Source organism: Aythya fuligula, chromosome 5, assembly GCF_009819795.1.
Source record: "Aythya fuligula isolate bAytFul2 chromosome 5, bAytFul2.pri, whole genome shotgun sequence".
In the NCBI taxonomy this organism is placed as follows: Eukaryota; Metazoa; Chordata; class Aves; order Anseriformes; family Anatidae; genus Aythya; species Aythya fuligula.
This window is the reverse complement of record NC_045563.1, coordinates 20,077,089-20,096,412: the sequence shown is the minus strand read 5'-3', so window position 1 is coordinate 20,096,412 and position 19,324 is coordinate 20,077,089. Positions and strand designations below refer to the sequence as shown.

At 55.4% G+C, this 19,324-nt stretch overlaps 1 protein-coding gene across 1 annotated transcript in view; it reads left to right on the top strand.

Annotated features, from left to right (window-relative positions):
- KDM2A (lysine demethylase 2A) overlaps positions 1-19,324 on the top strand; it is a 38,535-nt gene continuing 19,211 nt past the window's right edge. The window contains exons 1-9 of the mRNA XM_032188883.1: positions 1-48; positions 456-483; positions 1,723-1,827; positions 14,248-14,386; positions 15,596-15,674; positions 16,632-16,678; positions 17,057-17,235; positions 17,909-18,015; positions 18,588-18,681. Of these exons, the coding sequence (XP_032044774.1) occupies positions 29-48; positions 456-483; positions 1,723-1,827; positions 14,248-14,386; positions 15,596-15,674; positions 16,632-16,678; positions 17,057-17,235; positions 17,909-18,015; positions 18,588-18,681 (798 nt within the window). The 5' untranslated portion in view covers positions 1-28. The remainder of the gene's footprint in view (positions 49-455; positions 484-1,722; positions 1,828-14,247; positions 14,387-15,595; positions 15,675-16,631; positions 16,679-17,056; positions 17,236-17,908; positions 18,016-18,587; positions 18,682-19,324) is intronic.

Sequence of the window (19,324 nt, the reverse complement as noted above, 5' to 3'; positions counted from 1 at the left end):
GTGTATGTGAGGCTCTGACGGGTTCAAAATGGCGGCGGCGGCTCCTGTGTGAGGAGGGGAAGCGCGTCCCGGCCGGGGGGCGGCGGCGGCGGCGGCGGGGCGGGCGGCGGCGGTGGAGGAGGAGGCGGCGGGGTGGGAGCGGCGGGGTGGCGGCCGGCCGGCAGCGGGCCGCGGGGCGGCGGTGCGGGGCGCGGGGTGGCGGCGGCGGCGGCGGTGGTTGTGGTGGTTGTGGTGGCGGCGGGGGGACGCGGCGCCGGGCCGGGCAGCGGGGCCCGCGGGGGCCGGTGGTGGCGGGGGGCGGGCGGGCGGCGGGGCTGTCAGCGGCCGCTGGGGGCGGCGGGCGCGGGGGGGGGGAGCGGCGGGGCCGGCGGGGCGGCCGGGCCCGGTCGCGGTCGCCGCCTGACCCGGGGCTCCGTCCCCTGCCGTCTGTTGTGTTTCTGCCCGGCCGGCGCTAGAAGAGGACAAAGGCGCAGGAGAGACCTGGTGAGCCACTCGCGGCGGGGCGGGGGGGGGGGCGCCGGCCGCCGGTCGCCAAGTTTCCGCAAGTCCCCGGAGGGGAGGGGAGAAAGGAGGAGAGGAGAGGGGCCGGGCCGGGGGAGCCGGCTGCCGCCCCCGGGGGGCCGGCCGGGGGGCAGCGGGAGGGCCGGGCCGCTCCGGGGGGGTCGGGCCGGGCCCCTCCGGGAAGTTGGCGGGGGGCCGGGCGGCGGTGACAGCTCCCCGGGGGGTGACAGCCCCCGCGCCGCTTTGTTCCGCCGGGCAGCGGGCCCCGCCGGGCCGGGGCAGGGCCGGGAGGGGGCGCGGGGCTCGGGGGGTGTTTACAAACAGCGCTCGGGCCGGTCCCGGTGCTGGCGGCGGGGGGAGCGCGGTGCTGCGCTGTCAAACCTTCCCCGGAGGGGCAGGGGGCAGAGAAAGCTCGGGGGGGGGGACAGCGGTGCTGCCCGTGCTACGGCAGCGGGTCCCGTGGTAGCGCACGGGACGGCAGAGTCCTGCCCCGAAGTCGTAGGCGTGGGGTTAGGAGCTGCGGTGTAGCTAGGTGCTGCTTTCATTCTGCTCCTTTAAAAAAAAAAAGTTGAGATGCCACCTGACACCTTGGGAAACTTTCCCGTGTGCGGCGTGGTGTCACAAGGTGGCGGGTTGGGAGATGGGAGCGTGCAGGTCTCCTCAAGATGGGAGTTAGTCCCCTACCCCCAGCTGCTCCCAAGGGCTGCAGCGAGGTCCCGTACAGCTCCCTGTCTGAGGGAGATGTTCTGTGTGTATGCAGCTGCTGCCCAGCGCTGCGGTGCAGGATACCCAGAGGACAGCAGCCGTGTCATTTGGAGGAGCCGGTTCTCTCGTGCGTAGTCTTGCGCTCTGGGGAAACCAGGCTGCTCCCCTGCTGCCGTCAAATGTTTAACAGCAGGCGCACAGCTTGCCTGGTTCCTGTACCCGGTGCGAGGCTGCTGAGCTGCCGCTCGTGCCGGTGGTTGGGTGGAGCAGGGGCCTTCTCCTGCTTGGGGACCTGCAGCTCATGTGTTACAGAACAGCTGGCAAAGTCATTTACCCTAGGTCATGCCTAAAGTTAGAATGGGAGCATTAAAGTTGAGGTGGGCTCATCCCCTGGGTTCACTTGAGCTAGACCCACTCATGGGGCTCGGATTCAACCTCAAAACGAGTGAAGAAATGAGGGACGTAGGTGCTGCATGTCCCTGAGACCTGCTTCACTGTTTCCCTCTGAATTCAAAGGAGGAAGAGGACGACGACAGCAGCCCTGGAGTGTCCTTCTCACTCTCTTCAGAAGAGTCGGAGATGGAGCCTGAAGAAGAAAGGATCCGCTACAGCCAAAGATTGGTCAGTATTGGCCGTTACTGATCAAATCCTGTTCTTGGCTTTCTTCAACTGAAGAAAGAAAAGGTTTTAACTGGCAACAGGTTTAAACAACAAAACAAAAAAACACATTGTAGTGAATTGCTGCAGCTTGTCCTGAGGTATTTGCTCGACCGGTGGTGCGCTGGATGGCTTTGTGGGTCCTGTCTGCATCGCAATGCTTGCCTTAACGGAGGGCACTGATTGACTGAGCTCTGGAAGAGGGGAGTGTTGGGGGCTGGAACTGCATAAGATGCTTTGGGAAGGTGCTGGATAGAAATACAAAGTGTGTGTCTGTAGCTTTTGTCACAGCAGATTTTCTCTGTGTGTTTGTAGCAACTGGAGAAGGTGCAATGATGTGTGTTACCGTTATGTTGTGTTGGACTCGATTTGAGCACTGTGTGAAATCAGTGAAAACCAGCTTCAGGTTCAAGCTCAAATTTGCTTGTGCATGTGTCTCCTGCTGTTTTCTTTTGGGGGAGCTGTTCCAAAGTTCGGGACCTGGTTAGGCCTTGTCAGGAGCTCTGGCTCGTCTGATGTTTGTGCTGCTGTTTGGGGGACTGCCTGAGGCAACTGGTCTGTGAGTTGGGTCATAACTGAGTGGTGTGGGAGCAGCTGCTCCAAGAGCCTGTGATGCTATTCTCAGGGAAGGAGGGAAGTTGCTGTGTCCCCAGCATCACACTTTGAGGCAGTTGTAAACCCTGCGGGAAGTGCAAGCATTAACTCTGTGATAACTGAGGTTGTGACAGGGTTCGTCTCTCAGTCACAGCAGTACACGCACCCTCACCTTCGAGGTGCTGCCTGTGAAGTTAAATCCTTATCCTTTAATGCTCTGACATCACTTGCTGTGAGGCAGCATGGCTCTCTGTGTTAAGCTTTGCCCTCAGATGTGAGTGGTTCTCATTGCTCCTCTGTTGGTGCCGGGTACCTGGCCATAAGTGCTGGGGAGCTGTAGCTGGCACGTGCCTTGCAGGAGGCCCTGGGGTGGAAACCCTGTGGTGAGGGCACAAATAGATATTCCAGGCCTGGCCCCTGTGGAAGGAAGATATTGCATAGGCAGCTGTGGCTTGTCTGCAGACCTGGGTTACTGGAGGTGTGCTCCTTCTCTGGGGCTTCGCCGCATCTGTTGCACGGTCACATTTTGCGGAGAGGATTGTAGCACAAAACAGTTTGGTGGCAGTCATGTACACTCTTGTAGTCAGCCTTTTCCTGTTTTGGGGAGCTGAAGTAACTCTGATTTGAAGGTTTTTTCAGTCTTTTCTCTTTTTCTGAGAGAGTGCTGTAAGAAAAGCCAACAGTAATACATCTGTGGATGCTTCAAGCTGGCTGTTTTTTCCCCAAGTGCTTTGGTGGGTGCTTCAATTTGGCAACGCTGCCAAAAGCTGCAGTCCTCCCTCGTCCTGACATGCTTGTTCCCACAGCTGTGTGATACGTAGCTTGGGCTGCTGAAGGTGACCACTTCTGTAGCCAGCAGTCAGGCCGGCAAGATAACTTCTCTTGGAGCAAGGCTTCAGTTTTTGGTTAAGCCACAGCCTTAGCCATGCAGCGACCCAGCTGAAGTAGCCCAAAAGAGCTGGACAGGGATGCAGCAGTGGAATGGGACTAGCAGCCAGGAATTCACCAGTGTAAAAATGCTTATAATCTCACAAATAAAAACTGGCAGGAAGAGTTGCTGTCTTGAGCGTACGTGGCCTTAACTCCAGTAGAATGTGCTAAGCTGGATAAACGGCTGCGTGCTGATGAGCTGCGTGCTTAAGGGGCTTGGGAAGGCACACGGGCAGCAAGCACAGGACAAGGCTCACCCAGGCGTCTGTGGCCTTGTGTCTGTGCTGGCCCGCAGCCTGGAGGAGGAGGTGTGACCCCTGCGTGCTTGGTGAGGCTTGGTTCATGCCTCCTGCTTGGCTCTTCTGGGAGCTCCTGCTCGCTGTGCTCTTGCAGTGTCCGTGAAGCTTCCTTGCTGAAGGATCTTTCAGAGATGTTTAGTGTTTTTTTTTCCTAGATGTGTGCTCTTGACTTTGTCTGAGCTGTGGGGAGCTGTTCTCTTAGCTGCTGTTGCTCTGCAAGGGCCAGAACAGTATCATAGGTGAACTATCCAGGAAGACAAAAGTGATGGCTATGACTTATTTGAAAATGCTACTCTTACGTATACATCGTTCTTGGGAGCTGATTTTCGCATGCCTATATTAACCCTTCTAGGTAGGGAAACAGGTGGTTGGTAGTAGAGTACACATCTGTGCTTTGTTTCTCACAAAGAGTGTGACTGGTGATCAATGTGGGTGTGAAACAAAAGGTAACATATTTAAAAGAAAAAATCCATGTGTGAGAATAGTCTTTACCAGCCAAGCAACCTTGACCAGAATATTTTATAGCGTTGAAGGGGCTGAATTAATTGCGTGGGCTGGTAGCAGGGCTAGGTGATACCTGTGGCCTGAGATGTCAACAGAAGCTTGCTGTCTGGTGTGCCGGGGCAGTTACACTTAGAGCATCTCTTGGTGCGTCGTCCTGGTCTTGAGACCAGATCAGTGTCATTCAGGATGCACAGACAGCCTCAAGTACTTTGCCTCGCTTTCAGTGAGTGACACTGCTGCCTTGCTCTGGTTCACCAAAAATCTGATCAGTGTATATTTTTTGAATGAGTTCATTGGTGAAAGATCCAGATTTTGAAGAGAAATTTACCTTTGCTCTGGGCGTAGTAACAGTCCTACAGGACCCTCCTGCTAGCTCACACATCGCTGTGTAGCCTGATGGTGCATCAGGTGGCTCGCAGTGCCCTGTGCTTGCCTCCTGGCTCAAGCTGTACAGCCACGGCATCCAAATTTACAAAGGGCTGGGTGAGCTGGTCTGGATACAGCTTTGTCCCTGTGCAGGTGTCTTCTTCTCATCTTCCACAACTAAACCTGGAAAAAGCCGTGTCCTGGCATGCTCTGGGAGGCTGCTGCAGGTCGGGGAAGGCAACCTGTGTACGGTGCTGCATGAGCACAGAGCGTGCAGGGCAGCCATATCCCTCACCTACAGGTTTGGTAGGGCCAGCCTGCGCCCTGAGGAGCTGAGGGTAGGACTTGCCGGGCTGCAGAGCACTTCTCTGCTACGTCTGCACACGTGTTGCTGCTCCTCAGTGTAAGGAGGCAGTGCTGCGGGGACTGGTGCGAGGTGCTGGCTCTGGAAGCTGCAGCCACATGTTTGTGTAGCCCCTTCATGGAGGAGCTGAAATGCTCTATTGTGTCCCGAGGCTGGAGTGACGGTCCAGCCCTGGCGTTAACAATGTGATGGCTCCTCTCGGAGACTTGGAAGCCTTCTGCTGGCTGGCACTGGGTGGTCTCGCCCAGCCCATGCCACAGCACGCTGCTCAGCTCGCTGCACGCTGGCGCCTAGAGCCTGAGTTTGTTTGAGGCAGGAGTGACTAGGGGAGCAATTCTGGCTGGGGTGCTCGAGCAGGGCGTGCTGGCCTGGTGCCCTGCTGAAGGGGGAGTTCTTTGCCACGCATGGAGCTGCTCTGCCTGCGTGGATCTGTGGAGCTGCTGAAGGACTGCCTGGCACACTGCGGGCTTGGCGTCCCCCTGTACTTCTTCAGAGGAGTGCTTGGTATTCCCGGGCATGGGAAGTGTGGAGAAATCTCACCTCCTGTCTGCCTCAGGGCTGATCCTGCCAGGCTGTTACTGCGAGAAGGGACTAGCAAAACCCTGTAAGTTAAGAGTTGGGATCAGCACGTCACTGGAGCGGTGCCGTGAGCTTTCGATGCCACTTGGTGAGAGGGAAGAGGGCAGCAGCAGCGCTGTGCCACCTCGGGACGGGCCGGCTGCAGTGGGGAGCCTAGCGGGAGAGGGACCGGTCCTGCCAGCCATGGTCTCTAATGCTGTGGAGTCAGCAGTCTTTATCTCGGGCGTGGTTCCCAGGTAGGACAGGCAGAGCTGGTTTTCAGCCTCCCTCTGCAGTTGCCTCTGGAGCTGATGCCCCGGAGCTGGATGCTGCCTCAGGGGATGCACAACTGTGCCCTAAAGAGAAGTTGAGGGGGGGGGAGGGAGAGGCAGGCATCTCTGCCTGTCTGTGCTGGGCTAGTTAGCTGTCCCCCGCCTCCAGCAAACCCAACCAGACTGGAGAGGTCTGCACTGGGGAGGTGGGGTGGGGTAGGAACCTCTTCAACTGGCTCTGCTGCTGGAGAGAGCCTGGGGTGGAGCCGCACCCTCTGCCGGGCCGCGGGAGCGCTGCCCTGTGGAGCCGGGGCTCAGGGGAAAGCTGGGGAGAAAGCGCTGTCTCTCCTGTCGCTCAGGGCAGCCCCTGGCTTGCTTTAGCACTGGCCTGCCCTGCCCTCTGATCAGATCCCTGCGTGAAATGTGAGAGGAGGCCTGTCCCTACCAGCTGAAGCCTGGGGCCGCTCCCATAAACAACAGTTAGCAGACCTGTCCTTACATGTCGGTGTCCACGCTGCCCCTGGGTAAGGCTTCACGTGAGCTCTGCAGCACGCAGAGTCGTCAGCCAAGAGATAGAGCTCGGGGCACGTGGAAAACTGTTCCTGCAGCATGGAGGCTCTCATCTCCTGCCTTCCAAGTTGTTGTGTCGGGGTACCAGAGGAGGATGCAGCACCTGCCTTCCCTGCATATCTTGAGGGGCTCAGGCTGTCCCGAACGTGGGATGCAAAGAGTAATGCTTGTCTGTCGGGTGCAGCCTGACCCGTCTGTGCCCCCTGCAGTGCTGCTCCCTACCAGGTAACGATCCCTTGCAGTTGTGTCCGTCTGTCGTGCTCAGATCTTGGTGTGTCTGACAGAGGCCGGTCCTGCTGGCCTCTTACCAGCTCTTGCAGGGTTGGTTCCACCAACCTGGACCTACGCTGCATGTGACACTTACCCTGTCGCACAATGCACCTTCCTGTTGCCTATTAGGACGTGGGTTTTGTCCGCCAGAGAGCCTGGTATGAAACCTGGCTGGCCAAACACTGCTCCACTGCTGGACACACCTCAGTTTCCTAGTCTAGACAGGACCTGGGCTATCAGGGTAATTAATCTCTCCCTCACGCCTCTGCTTCAAACTGAAAACACTGCCTGTGAGTCTTTCCAAATGACCCAGGTATAATCATTGAGCCCTAAATAATTTAGGCGCGCTGTTCAGATTTGATCTGGGCAGCGGTAGGGACTGGGAAGGGGGAGTCTTGCTCTAGCAGCAACTTGGAAAGCTTTAGAAGTTCAGTGAGCATTTGGATCCTGAAAGATGCAAGATCCCACTGGTCCCTGGGACGATATGGCCCTGAGGTTCCGTGTCAGCAGGGAGGTAAATAGCTCTGCTGACCTCTTATTGTACCTTGCGAGTGTCCTGGAAGCCATGGAACTGACTGAGCTGCACCAGACAGCACGGGAGCACTTAAAGTTACGTGTGAGTTCCTAAACAAAATGTGCAAGTGGCACTGATGCCTCCGGTTAATAAGCAGGAGCGGGTTTTCTACCAGGGTTGGCCAGGCTCACTCCTCTCGGGGTGACTGGGAGAGGGCAGAGGGACACGGGGTGCGTAAAACCTGCAGTCACTGCGTGTCACTGTGCTGCTGGGACAGCGGACGGAGCACCCGCAGCGTGATCCTGGTGGGGAGAAGGGCAGTCACTGTGGCGGAGCAGGTCCTTGCAGTGGTCCTTAACCTCCCTTGTAGGGAGCTGGGGGTGTAGGAGGGTCTTGTTGGCTTGCCTTGGGAAAAGCAAAAGGGCAAAGTGGAAGAGGAAAGCCTGCGGTAGGATGGCTGGGCCTGTAATGGGATATCTGAGATACTAATTCGAGATACCAAGGCTGGCAAAAGCACTGGGGGCCAAGAAGGGTGGGGAGTACTCCCAGTGTGGGAACTGGAGCTTGTCTCCTGTTGGCCTGGGGAGCTTGGGTCTCAGGTCTGGTGTTGTGGGGAGGGGGCTGTGGGAACAAAGCCATGCAGGGCCCTCCCTGCCGGGAAGGAGCAGCGAGTAGGCACATGCACACGTTTGGGAAGTGAGATTCGACTGCTTCAAGTGGAGTAAAGAAAATCCCCGTAACTGCACTTGTACCCCAAAAAGCCTGCCAATAAAACCTGAAAGCAGCATCACAGCTCTCCTCTTGGGTGCCCTGGCCTGGCTGAGGCACGGACTGAACTCTGCTATAGCTGTGCTTGTGCTGGTCCAGGACTGGTTCCTCTTCTGGAGGCCTTAGGGCAGGGTGGCAGCCTGGGGGTGCTCTCGGGCACTTCAGTTCTTCTTTCCTTTTCCCTGTGCTAGTGCTGTCCACGTTCACGTGCCCGCAGGTTCTCTCCAACCTCTGCGGTGCTTCTCAGGCAGTTGGGAAGCGCTCTGTACCACATGGCCTGGCCCACCTGCTGGCAGCCGGGGCTGTTTCTCATGTGGAGAACACATGGGTTCTCCCGTCATCGTCCCTGCCCATCTGATGGGGAAACCGTAGGCTCCAGGGTGGCGTCACAAAAATGAGAGCTGCTGTAGGTCACTGGTTCTGGAAGAGCTCTGCTCACACAGCATGGACAAACTCAAAGCTTGCTGTGCCTGCTGATGCTCCCTGTTCACCCCCATCTCCCAGGAGCCAGGGGAAGAAGATGCGTGGCTGCACGCTGGCGTTGCTTGTTGCCCTTCTGCTGCCCCTCAAAGTGGTTCGGATAAATCCTGGGGACAAAGTACAGCCTGCAAGTCGGTGATGGCAGAGGAGGTGCCTTTCTCACCGCTCTGCTTCTGTGGGGCTGTGTTTGTGCATCTCTGTTGCTGTAGAAACAGCTCTAATGGTGAACGGAGTGAGCTGGAGCCCGCGGAGGTCCCGGGAACTCAGCCTGAAGGAGGTGTTGGGCCAGGATCTGCCCGGGGTGGCAGCACGGTGAGGAGAGGTGGGTGGGCTGCTGCTTGGGGAGCAGCACTCTGAGGGGAGCGGTGCTGTCTGCAGCACTCCCAGTGGGTTGGGTGCCAGGAAGGGCACGGGTCCTTGTGCCAGGAGAGCTGAGGAATGGTTCACAGCACTGACTGCTTGTGTGTGTGAGCGAGTTGTGGCGTGGGGCACAGGTAGGTTTCGTGGCGGCTGGTTAAAGCAGGTCATATATGCAGCGAGCAGAGCAAAATCTTTTCCCTGAAGTATGTTAAACACTTTGTCTTTCCCAGTCTCTTAGCCATCACGCTACACAAACAAGAGTTTTAGTAAAGCCACCCCACACCTTTTTTTTTGGCAAGGAAAAGGTTTAGCTCCGGGTGTGATCGTCAGCTGTGGTTTTCGTTCGTGCTGGTCCTCAGGGCTGAGAGCTGCCTGCAGCACGGTGCTGCCGTGTGCTAGCCAGTCCTCAGGGGCTTGGGAGAGGAGCCGTGTGGTAGAAGGCACCAGGGGAAGGATCGGGACATTTCTTGCTAGGGCTGTTATCTAGAGAAGCAGTTCCCAACTGGTGAGATGTGTTCTTGCTGTGAACGAGATATGGAGGGGGTGGGCCTGCTTGGTGTTGTGTTTTCCTTTGCCTGGTAAAAGCCTGTGGGGTGAGAGAAGCGGGGCAGTGCTGTGGAAATTGGAGAGGAAAAGGAGCAAATGGCAGAGGCGGGAGCAAAGCAACCTGTTTAAAATAGTAAATAATAACGAGGGAAGAGCCTGAACTGTCCTGCTGCAGCCTGAGGGTGCCCTGCTTCCCCTTTGCTCCCCTGTGTGCCCCTGGTGCCACGCAGCTGTGAGCTTGGGGTCGAGCTGAGGCAGCCGGCAGTGGAGCAGAGCTGCCAGCAGCGCGTGTTCCCACAGGACAGAGGGTAGGGTGGTCCTGGGGCAGGGGGCGAGGAGAAGTGCCCCTCTCAGCAGCGGTGAGACCTCCTGGTGGGGCAGCCCAGCTGCTCAGAGCCACGCAGCACAGGGGGGTGAAACCCACTCTCCCTCTGCCACCCAGAGGACAAACCTGGCCGTGCTCCCGGGCTCTGCTGCCTAACCTGGTGAGCGCCCGTGCCCCTGGGTGGCCTGGGACGCTGCTCCCCAGGTGTGGAGATGCTGTTCTCAGCCTGCTGGCATAGCCCTGCTGCGAGCCACAGGGTCTGGCTGGGTGCTGGTGTGTGGTTTCTGAGAGCATCTGTACAAAGTGCTTCCCATGAGAGGAGAGCCAAGCAGTATTCTGAATTTCCTGAGCTCCAAGTCCTATTGGGACTGCAGCAGCACCCAGTGTGGATTGGGAGGAAATGGGTAAAGCGTGTGTAATGGTCAAGCCTGCCTCTTTGGAGAAGTTTAGTCTATTTTGTTCCATTTTTGCTCCATTACCTACTTAAAGCAAAAGGGGTAGCAGAGCTGCTAATGCCTACCCACCTGACTGCGTAACGTGTGTGCTGGGGAAACCCTAGCAGGAAAAGGGCTCTGCAGAGCAGGCTTCTCCCTTGGGTTTTGTTGACTTGGAAGGTAACTGAGAGAGATTTGCTCGAGCTGCTTGAGAAGTAGCAAGGTTTTACATCTAAGAGCAGCTTTTAGGACAGTCTGTGTGGCTCAGAGGATGGGTTTTCTGTCCCGCAAGGTGGTGTGGTGGCAGATTTGATGGTCCCTCATGAGCTTTCTTGAGTGCTTGTGGAATCGAGGCAGGGTCTGTCTGTGCTCCAGGGTGCTGTGGCTCATGTGGGCATTGACAGCCTGCGGGTCAGCGATGTGTGAATTCCCCAGTTACTCCTTGTGTGTGTCCAGTTTGTTACAAGTGCAAACTGAAGCGCTCTCCTTGTCTGCCAAAGGTGACTGCCTGGGCAGGGCACGCAGCGCTGCTAAAATTAACTGCCTTCCAGCTCGTCCTGCTGTCGGCTGGCCTCCAGGCTTGCACCGAGACCAACGCTGCTGCTGATGGGCTGCTTGCCCCCAGCTCTTCCCCGCAGGAATAGGATTTCTCCCACCGGTGTAACAGATCTTACCTGGCCTTTTGGGGTGGCTCACAATCTCAGGTGGAGCTCGGCCCTGTCTTGCCACATGTATTTGCCTGACATTAAAGCACCCATGAATGAGTTTGTGTGAATGTCGAAGGTTTGGACTACTCCAGGGAAGAGCTTTTTGCTGTAGAAGCGTGTGAGATGTTGAATTTATAAACTGAGGAGAGTATTGCTCGTTAGCTAATTACCAGTCTGGCTGCATTTCAGCAAAGTACACCTACGGACCGTGGCCAGGAGGCACCCAGTGAGGACACGCAAGTGGGCACCGCTCTCGTGGGGAGCGAGGTGGCGTAACAATACCTGCAGGTCCAGGAGTGCAGCTTGCCAGCGTTCTTCGGGTTCCTGCGTCTCCTCCAAAGGCATATGGGAGCCTCGTGGGAGGCAAGCTGCTCTGGAAAAACGGCAGGCAAAGGGGGAGAGAGAGAGACAGGGAGGGGTGCTCTGGCCTGAAGGGGCTGTGGCACAGTAGGATGCACGTCCTGGGGACTGGGACATGGAGGTGCTGGAAGTTCGAGGAGGGGATGGCAGCAGACAGGGCAGGAAGTGACTCAAATGCTGTTGGTTTTGCTCTGTAAATATTTCTGCAAAAGGACATCTTGTTCTGTTTAAATGCGACCTTGTGCTTCTCTCAGAAAACCTGCAGGAGAGCAGACTTCTGGGCATCCCCAGCAGGCTGCCGCTTCCTTTGGAGGTGGCTGCTGGTGGAAGGGGGTGTCCAAGGAAGTTGTGGGGAGCAGCACTGTGGGGCTGCTAGAGGAGCTTCCCCGCAGCATCCCTTGGAGGAGGAGGCTGCAGGTGGCAGCGTCAGATTCGAAGGGATTGTGCTGGAGCGGCCTGCAGGATTCATATTGGTGGTGCTCCCTACGTGACGTGACTGGGGCTGGGCTTTGTCTGGGACACTGGAGAGCCTCTGTTCAGGGGGCAGTGTCACTTCTGGAAGTTGTGTGTCCCTGCTGGGACTGACAGTTGCTGCTGGGAGAATCCCAGTGGTGTTCGTGAGCGAGCCCGGGGCTGGGACGTGCTGGAGCTCCTGGATGGGGCTGACTGAAGCAGCAGGAAAGCTGGGAGGGCTGCAGCAGCCTGCCGGGCAGGGGAGCTTAGCCAAGATGTGGGATGGGGGACAGCTCCTCCAGAAAGAGATCAGGCTGTGCTGTAGGAAGGATTTGTGCAGCTCTTAAAAATAAATAAATAAATGCTGGCGTAAAGGTGAGCCCAGCGTTAGCGTGGCATGGCTGTGTGCATCTCTTAACAGTTATTCAGCCAGGTGAATAATTCAGCTGTGTGGCAGGTGAAGATTTAAGCACCTTGGTGTAGAAAGGGGTCTTGGGGTGTCCCTACAAGCCCTATACCCGTATGCTGACTGCATCTAGCCCAGTATGGAGATGCAGTTTGGGATCTAGGGCACCATGGTTTGTGTAGCTGCTCTAGGGAAGCTGCATGCTCCAGGGAGAACTCAGCTGCAGAGACTTGCCCAGAGTCCCTGCAGGTGCAGTCTCTCCCAAAACGTGTGCTTGGAAACGCAGCAGCTTTTCTCCTTCCTGTCTGCTTTGCTCACCCAAATGCTGTTTTTCCCCACCCTCTCCAGACAACAATGGCTTTAGAGCACAGTGGCCCAGGCCATGTACACAAGAGGTGTTGTATAACCAACGGAGCTTTTTGTGTTGTGGCAGTGCTTCTGGGTCTTCAGCCGTGACTGGGATCCTGTTCTGCACACTGTGCACATCAGGAATCCAGACGCTTCCCTGCCCACAGGAGCAAGCAAAGCTGAATCTGGCTGAGTGTGGAGGGGGCTTTGCAGCTGATGCTGTGCTGGTGACAACTTGAGCCCTAGACAGTCCCCCTCCTTCCATGTTCTGCAGCCCCGAGTTCCCCGTTGTGAAGGGAACCCGGCTCAAGGTGCTTGCACCTCTGTGTTGTGGCTGTGTCCTGTTCATGCTGTGAACACAAAGCCTTTACAGTTCTGGTCACTTGTTCCCTGGTTGAGTGACTCCTGGGTGAGGAGCAAGGTCCCCGGACAGGTAGGACCTTGCTCCTCACCCAGGACCTTGCAAGGACAGGCCCTTGGAGAACTTTGTTTCGGGGTACTTAGGGCTCTTTCTGAAGTGCCCCTATGTGTGCCCCATTCAGGAGCAGCCTCTTGTTCGTGCCCCTGTTGTGTTCAGGTTTCTGCGGGGGTTTTTGGAAAGTTGAGGAAAGTTAACGAGGTGTTAACAGCAGGGAGAGGTAAGCTGCTCTGCCCTAATGGGCTGCAAGCAACTTGCGAATTGATCAGCCTCCTAGAAATTGTGAAGTGGAATTTATTATAAGAAGGGGGAGAAATCTCCTCCGTGTTCCTGCACTGGGTGATTGGGTGCTGGGGTCGGAGGCAGCTGCTCCCAGGCAGGAAGGGGAGCCGTCTGCCTCTGGGAGGCTCCAAAGGATGGCAGGAGCTCTGGAATGCGCTCGCTCCACGTGGAGCAGGCACCGGTGCCACCGACTGTCCCCATTGCACAGGGGTCCCTGGGCTGGGGGGCTGCTGGGGACACGGCCCCCCCAGCGTGGCTGTGCCTCAGCAGCCGCCAGGCGTGAGGGCAGCTGCGCTGTCGCCTCCCGCTCCGTTCCATCCCCATCCCCGTCTGGCTGCTGGCAGAACAACTGATGGGATTGCTCTGTCGCGGGAGCATCCCTAATTGGGGGAAGCCAGCTTGGCTAATTCAGACCGGGTTGACTGCTGTCTGAGGGGAATTAGGGAGCATTCCCACGAATGGCTCTGCCAGAACATGGTCAGTCTCCGGAGGGGTGGCTAACAGCTGGGGACAGTAATTTCTTCCAGATCCAGCTATCCTAGAGGAAGACGTCTGTCAGGAATCCCAGCACAGGCATACTTATCAGACCCTCTAAGAAGAGGGTTACTCCCCCAACCTGCTCCACCTCGCACGAGGGAATAAATCAAACTGCTGCACACAAGCATAGCCAAACTCGAGAATTGTCTGCAGCGTGAGCCCCTTCCTTTATTACTTGGCATTCTAGCAGAGATTTAAATTGACAAATGCCTTTACCTCCAGCGAAGAAAAATACTGACATACCTGCTTAAAAAAAATAAGAGGGAGAGTGGTTCTCTTTCCTTTGCCGCAGTTAGACCGGCTCTCTCCCCTCTTCCCCTGTCTGTGTTAGCATTTAGGAGTGGATTACCTGTCTGCCACATGGCCCAACATGTGCAAGTCTGTTGATTATAGGAGAAGCAGATCTGCTGTTTCAGTGGTGTGTTTGGGATCCCAGACATGCACTGCCTGAATAGATCTGTGTGTCTGCTGAAAACTGATACCAACGCTGCTTGCTGAGCTAGAGAGCTTGGGAATAAGACAACACAGTGGCGTGGTGTCTCCTCTCTGGGAGCAAAAGTGTGTACACTTCCCAGAGACTGCCTGCTGCAGGGCAAGGGTCCCCAGGCTCCTGCCTGAGCTGCGTGGGGTTGATGTGAGCTTCTGGGACAGCTGGGGGAGGAAGCAAGCTGGTCGCTCCTGGTCCATAGCTCATATTTTCTGGTCTGGTCTCTCCTCAGCGTGGCACGATGAGGCGGCGTTACGAGGACGACGGCATCTCTGATGATGAAATTGAAGGGAAGAGGACATTCGACCTCGAGGAAAAGCTTTCCACCAACAAGTTTAACTCCACCTTCGTCGTCTTCATGGAAGGCAAAGGTTTGTGTTGGGGCCGCAGCGTGTGCTACTGCTGTCTGTAACCAGACAGCTGTTGTGGTTAGTCACTTCTCCAGAGAGGCATGGCGTGTGAGATGACCTTTCCCCGAGCCTTCAGGAGAAAGCTAGCAGGGATCGCAGTTGGATGTACTCTTTGCCTCTGACTACACCCAGAGTCTTCCTGTCTGCCAACATGAAGGGCGGTTACAAGGCAATCGTGGTGATAATGAAATCCCTTCCCACCGTCCTGTGTTTTGCTGCCTTTTCCTTTCTACTCTTCACTAAAACTGTGGAAACTGGCTGCGGTTCACACGAGTTCTGTGCTTTCCTCTGCTGTGAACTGCTTTACTTGCATAACCCAAGTGGAGCAGAGGAGGCGGTAACATTTATGCCTGCTTCTCTGCAAGTCCTGCAGCGGTCCCCAAGAAGCTTGAAGGCAATGTGGAGCATGTTGGTGAAGGTTTGGCTCGAGCCTGCTAAGCCCTTGAGCCAGGAAAGCTGGTAACAGGGAGTATGCATGGGAAATGGCACGGAAGCTGCTCAGTCTGGAGAGCAGCGGGCTGTTCTGCAGTGCTGCGGGCTTGCTGGGACACATGGCAGGCAGGAGCGAGGGGTTTTGCCTGGGTCAGCACCTGTAATTGCAGCCACGTGTCTGCTGGATGCTTAACTCAAAGAGCCTGTGGGATCTCCCCGCTTTCTTTTCACCATCCACATGGCTCAGTGGGATGCCTTTTCATCGTGTAACCAGTGCAAGTCCTCATGAGGATTTACCATGAGAGTGAGCTCTTGCTCTGCTGTGAGCTTCTTGGGGAAGTGAGGACCAGAAAACCGTGCTGTTCCCCTGCCTGGCCCAGCCTGTTGGAGCAAGCTCTCCTCCTCCCCCTCCAGGGGGGGCCCCGTCTAAGGTCTGTCAGCAGCAAACACCGTGCTGCTTACAGAACTGCTGCAAAGGAGTTCCAGGATCTCTGCAGGACTGTAGAAATGACAAGGGACAGGGCTCTCTCACTGGCTAGCAGTGCCACAGAGATGTGAGGAGGTTTTCAGATCTCAACTGGACAGGGTCCTGAACAGTCTGAGCCAAGTCTGAAGTTAGTTTGCTGGGAGCAGAGTTGGACAAGAGATCACCAGAGATCCTGCCTAAACTCATGTTGTCTATAATGCTCTGTGGGAGTCTCTCCTAACATCTTCCCTCTTCTTTTCTCCCCACACCAGACTTCACAGTTGAATACATCCAGCGGGGTGGCCTGAGAGACCCTCTCATCTTCAGGAGCTCTGATGGCTTGGGGATAAAGTAAGTGTCAGGGTAAAGAGTGATGGCTGGGTGACTCCGGCCTGACTTCTTGCCTGTCTCAGTGTTTTTGGGGATCTGACTCTGGTAGCTGGATCTGTGCTCTGTCGAGTTGATGTGACCGCGTCCTGTCCGCATTGTTGTGGAGTGAGCAGAGGAAAGCATCTTCCAGCTCACATATCTTATTCTTGCTAGTCTGTTTGGGCTTAAAACGAGAGGACAGAATTGGCTGTAGGTGATCACAGTTCAAGTGAATGCCTGGCAGGTCCTATTACTGCTCTGATGCAATATCTAGCTTTGTTTTTTTGCCTAATAATATGGGCAAATATTATCAGATAGTCCAGCCAGTATTAGCAGCATTACTCTTAACCTCATTGACTGGCTATGAGAGGACGGGCAGTGCAGGATGTACTGTAATCTGCTGAATTAGCAAATTGTGCCAGGCTCAGACTTGGGAGGGTATGTGTTTAGTACTGAGGACTCCAGTGTGGGTGAAACTGGATTCTCTTGAGCTTTTGGTTATGTTTATGGGTCTAGAACAGCTTGAACAGATGCCTGCCCTTCCTGTTTGTGACAGTGGTGTTTGTGCGGATAAGTTAGAATGGTTGCGTTGTGTCAGTGAAATACACTGTTTCTCCTGATTTAACTATGTCCTTTACCTTTAAAGCTTTTAAAATGAGAGCTAGGATTTCTTAGCTCAAGGCCTGCTTACTCATTTACCAGCAGTCACTGTACTCTGGAGATGTTATATCCAATTCCCAAATCACTCCTGCTTCCCTAGCCGGAAGCTGGGCCCAGTGCTTCAGTCCAGACTTGTGCCCCCAGAGATATAGATGCATGATCCTTACCCATGTCTTCACCTACACCCAAGAGGCAGCGCGCCAATGTGGGGTTACAGCTGGGAATGGTCTGCAGCCAGAAGCACTTCATGATTTTTTTAGCAAGGTGTTTGTCCTGCAGGATGCCAGATCCGGACTTCAGCGTGAATGATGTGCGGCTGTGCGTCGGTAAGTGTCTGCTGTTGTTTGGGGACCACCACAGTGTGCCTGAGTTGCGCCCTGGGCAGACAGGGAGAAGTTGGGAGTCAGCGGGTGTATCAAAGCTAGAAGTCAGGTTTTGTGGCTCCCCCAGCATGTAGCTGGTTGAACATGAGCTGTCCTTTGCTAGTGGATCACAGCTCTTACCTGCTTGAGGAATCTAGTTTGACCTGAAGCAGTTTCTGTTTCAATGTAGGAATGGAAGAAGATGAAGTTATGGGAGAGGCCAAGATGTCACACATGTGTGGGTGGGTTCTCTGAGGAAGGACCCGTGTCTCCTAGAGCGTCTCTTCTGGGTGGCCAGTTGTGCACAGAGCTGGTTCCAGTGACATCTGTCTGTTTTGGCAGGGAGCCGACGGATGGTGGATGTCATGGATGTGAACACGCAGAGGGACATCGAGATGTCTATGGCGCAGTGGGCACGCTACTACGAAACACCTGAGGCCGAGCGGGAGAAACTTTACAACGTCATCAGCCTGGAGTTCAGCCACACCAAGCTGGAGAACCTGGTGCAGAGACCTGCTACGGTCAGTATGGCTCTTCCTCTTGCAGGGATGTCCCTTCCCTTGTGCTTGTGGTTCTCTGCAGTCAAGGCGCTGCCTGATGCTTGAGTGCAGCAGGAGAGGAGCTGCTCTTAGCATCTATGGGCTCAGCCAGGGATGCCCCTGCCACACTCTGGAAGCTGCTGGAGCTGGTTCTGTGTTTGACTAGGATCCAGCAGCTGCAGCTGATCTCTGTGGGCTCTGTCTCCTGAAACTTAGCGAGTTGAAGCCCACCTTGGCAGATGCTGCCCAGCATGTGTTTTGTATAAGACCAGTGCATAGCGTTTCCTGGCTGACCCCTAGTAGAAGTGCAGCATCCTGGTACCATGCTTGGGATCTTGCTGCAGTGTTCGCTGCCTGTGTGAATTCAGAGGCTCACCAGAGTGAGAACAGCTGGTCCCAAATGCTCTAGCATTGCAGCAGTGGAACAGGAAAGGTTGCTGGGGTGTGCGGGAGCTAAAATGGGAGTATCATGGCCATTCAGGTAGCACCAGGCCCTCCTTCCCTTCGTTGGTCCTGTAGTTTGTCGGGGGCCTGCTCTGAAGTGGGTTTTCTGGCAATCTGTGCACAGCAGTGCAATGGTTTAGGCATGTCCATTGCAGGGGTACTGTGACCCCTTTTTTTAACCCTACTCATATTTCCCACCTTTCTGCCACAGGTGGATTTGATTGACTGGGTTGATAACATGTGGCCCAGGCACCTGAAGGAGAGTCAAACGGAGTCCACGAATGCTATCCTGGAGATGCAGTATCCGAAGGTGCAAAAGTAAGTGACTTGCTTTTCCTGCCTGCTGCCACTGGCACATCTCAGGATCTCGTGCAAGAAAACAGCCCAAGGGAGAAGCAGTTTGTTCCAAGGGGAAGCGGGAGAAATGTTCCCCCTGTTTATTTCAGTGGGTGATATCTGCAATTAGTTACTTAAGCCCTTGCCAAATGCTGTGCAGAAGGGCAGTCGTGTCACCTCCAGGAGCTTTCTGGACTTTGGGGAAATTGTTGGTGCTCACCACCTTGATGCATCTGGAGCTGTTGGAGCTGCTAGGTGTTGCCTGTCCAACCTGTAGGCCAGACCTGTGGCTTGGGGGTTTCTAGAGCTGCTCGGTATATGGGTACGGAAGCTCTCCTCTTGTCTGGACTAGATCTTTTTGAGGGGATTTGATAGAAATGTCAAGTGAGCTCTCCTGCAATCCATCACCTCCCTGCACCTGAAGTACTTAGCACTGCAGTGATTAGTTGCTGGCACTGCACTGAGCTATTGGCCTGGGTTTAGGCAGTCCATTCACTTTGAATACAATGGGTCACCTCCCACTTACACCTTATTGTTGTCTTGCTTTCCCCCAGGTACTGTCTGATGAGCGTCAAGGGCTGCTACACAGATTTCCACGTGGACTTCGGAGGTACTTCTGTGTGGTACCATATCCACCGAGGGGGAAAGGTACAGACTTCATCTGTGTGCAGCGTTTGCTCCGTGATGGGTGACTTCCAGTTAGAATTGTGCAGGGACATCTCTGCATGGGTGTTCCTCACCCAGTTACGTGTTTCACTGGTGTCTGGCTTGGAGGAAGTCCCTCTGGAAGGGAAACTGGGAAGGTGCCAGTCCTCCCACCTGCCCTGAGGCAGGGTGAATTGCACCTTAAGCTCCCCTTACAGGTGGGGTGTTGGTTCTGTTCTCTTAACTGTCAGAAACCAGATCTGTAGCAGTTCAGTGCGGTAACACCGAAGGGGCTGGCTAGCTAGCACAAGTCAGTCACTTGCTAGCACTTCAGTTGCCCTAGAGAGCACAATCATGTTCAGAGAATGAAACGTAACCAACATCAAGTCCTTGCTGGGGGAACATCCCTTGTAATTGCTGTTGTGTGGATGTGCCCATTATCACAGATCTAGTCTAGGCTTTGGCATTACCACTGTAATAGCGTGGAGTGTATTTAAGAAGCTTGTATTTCTGAGAAAGGGCCTTGGACAGCCACTGTGGCAGGGAGCCCTTTCGCTTTTAACTGCTGAGAAGGAACTGTCCAGCTGGAGGGGCTCCCTCTGCAGTCAGTGAGGACAGATTTCTAGGATGAAGCTTGGACTACAAG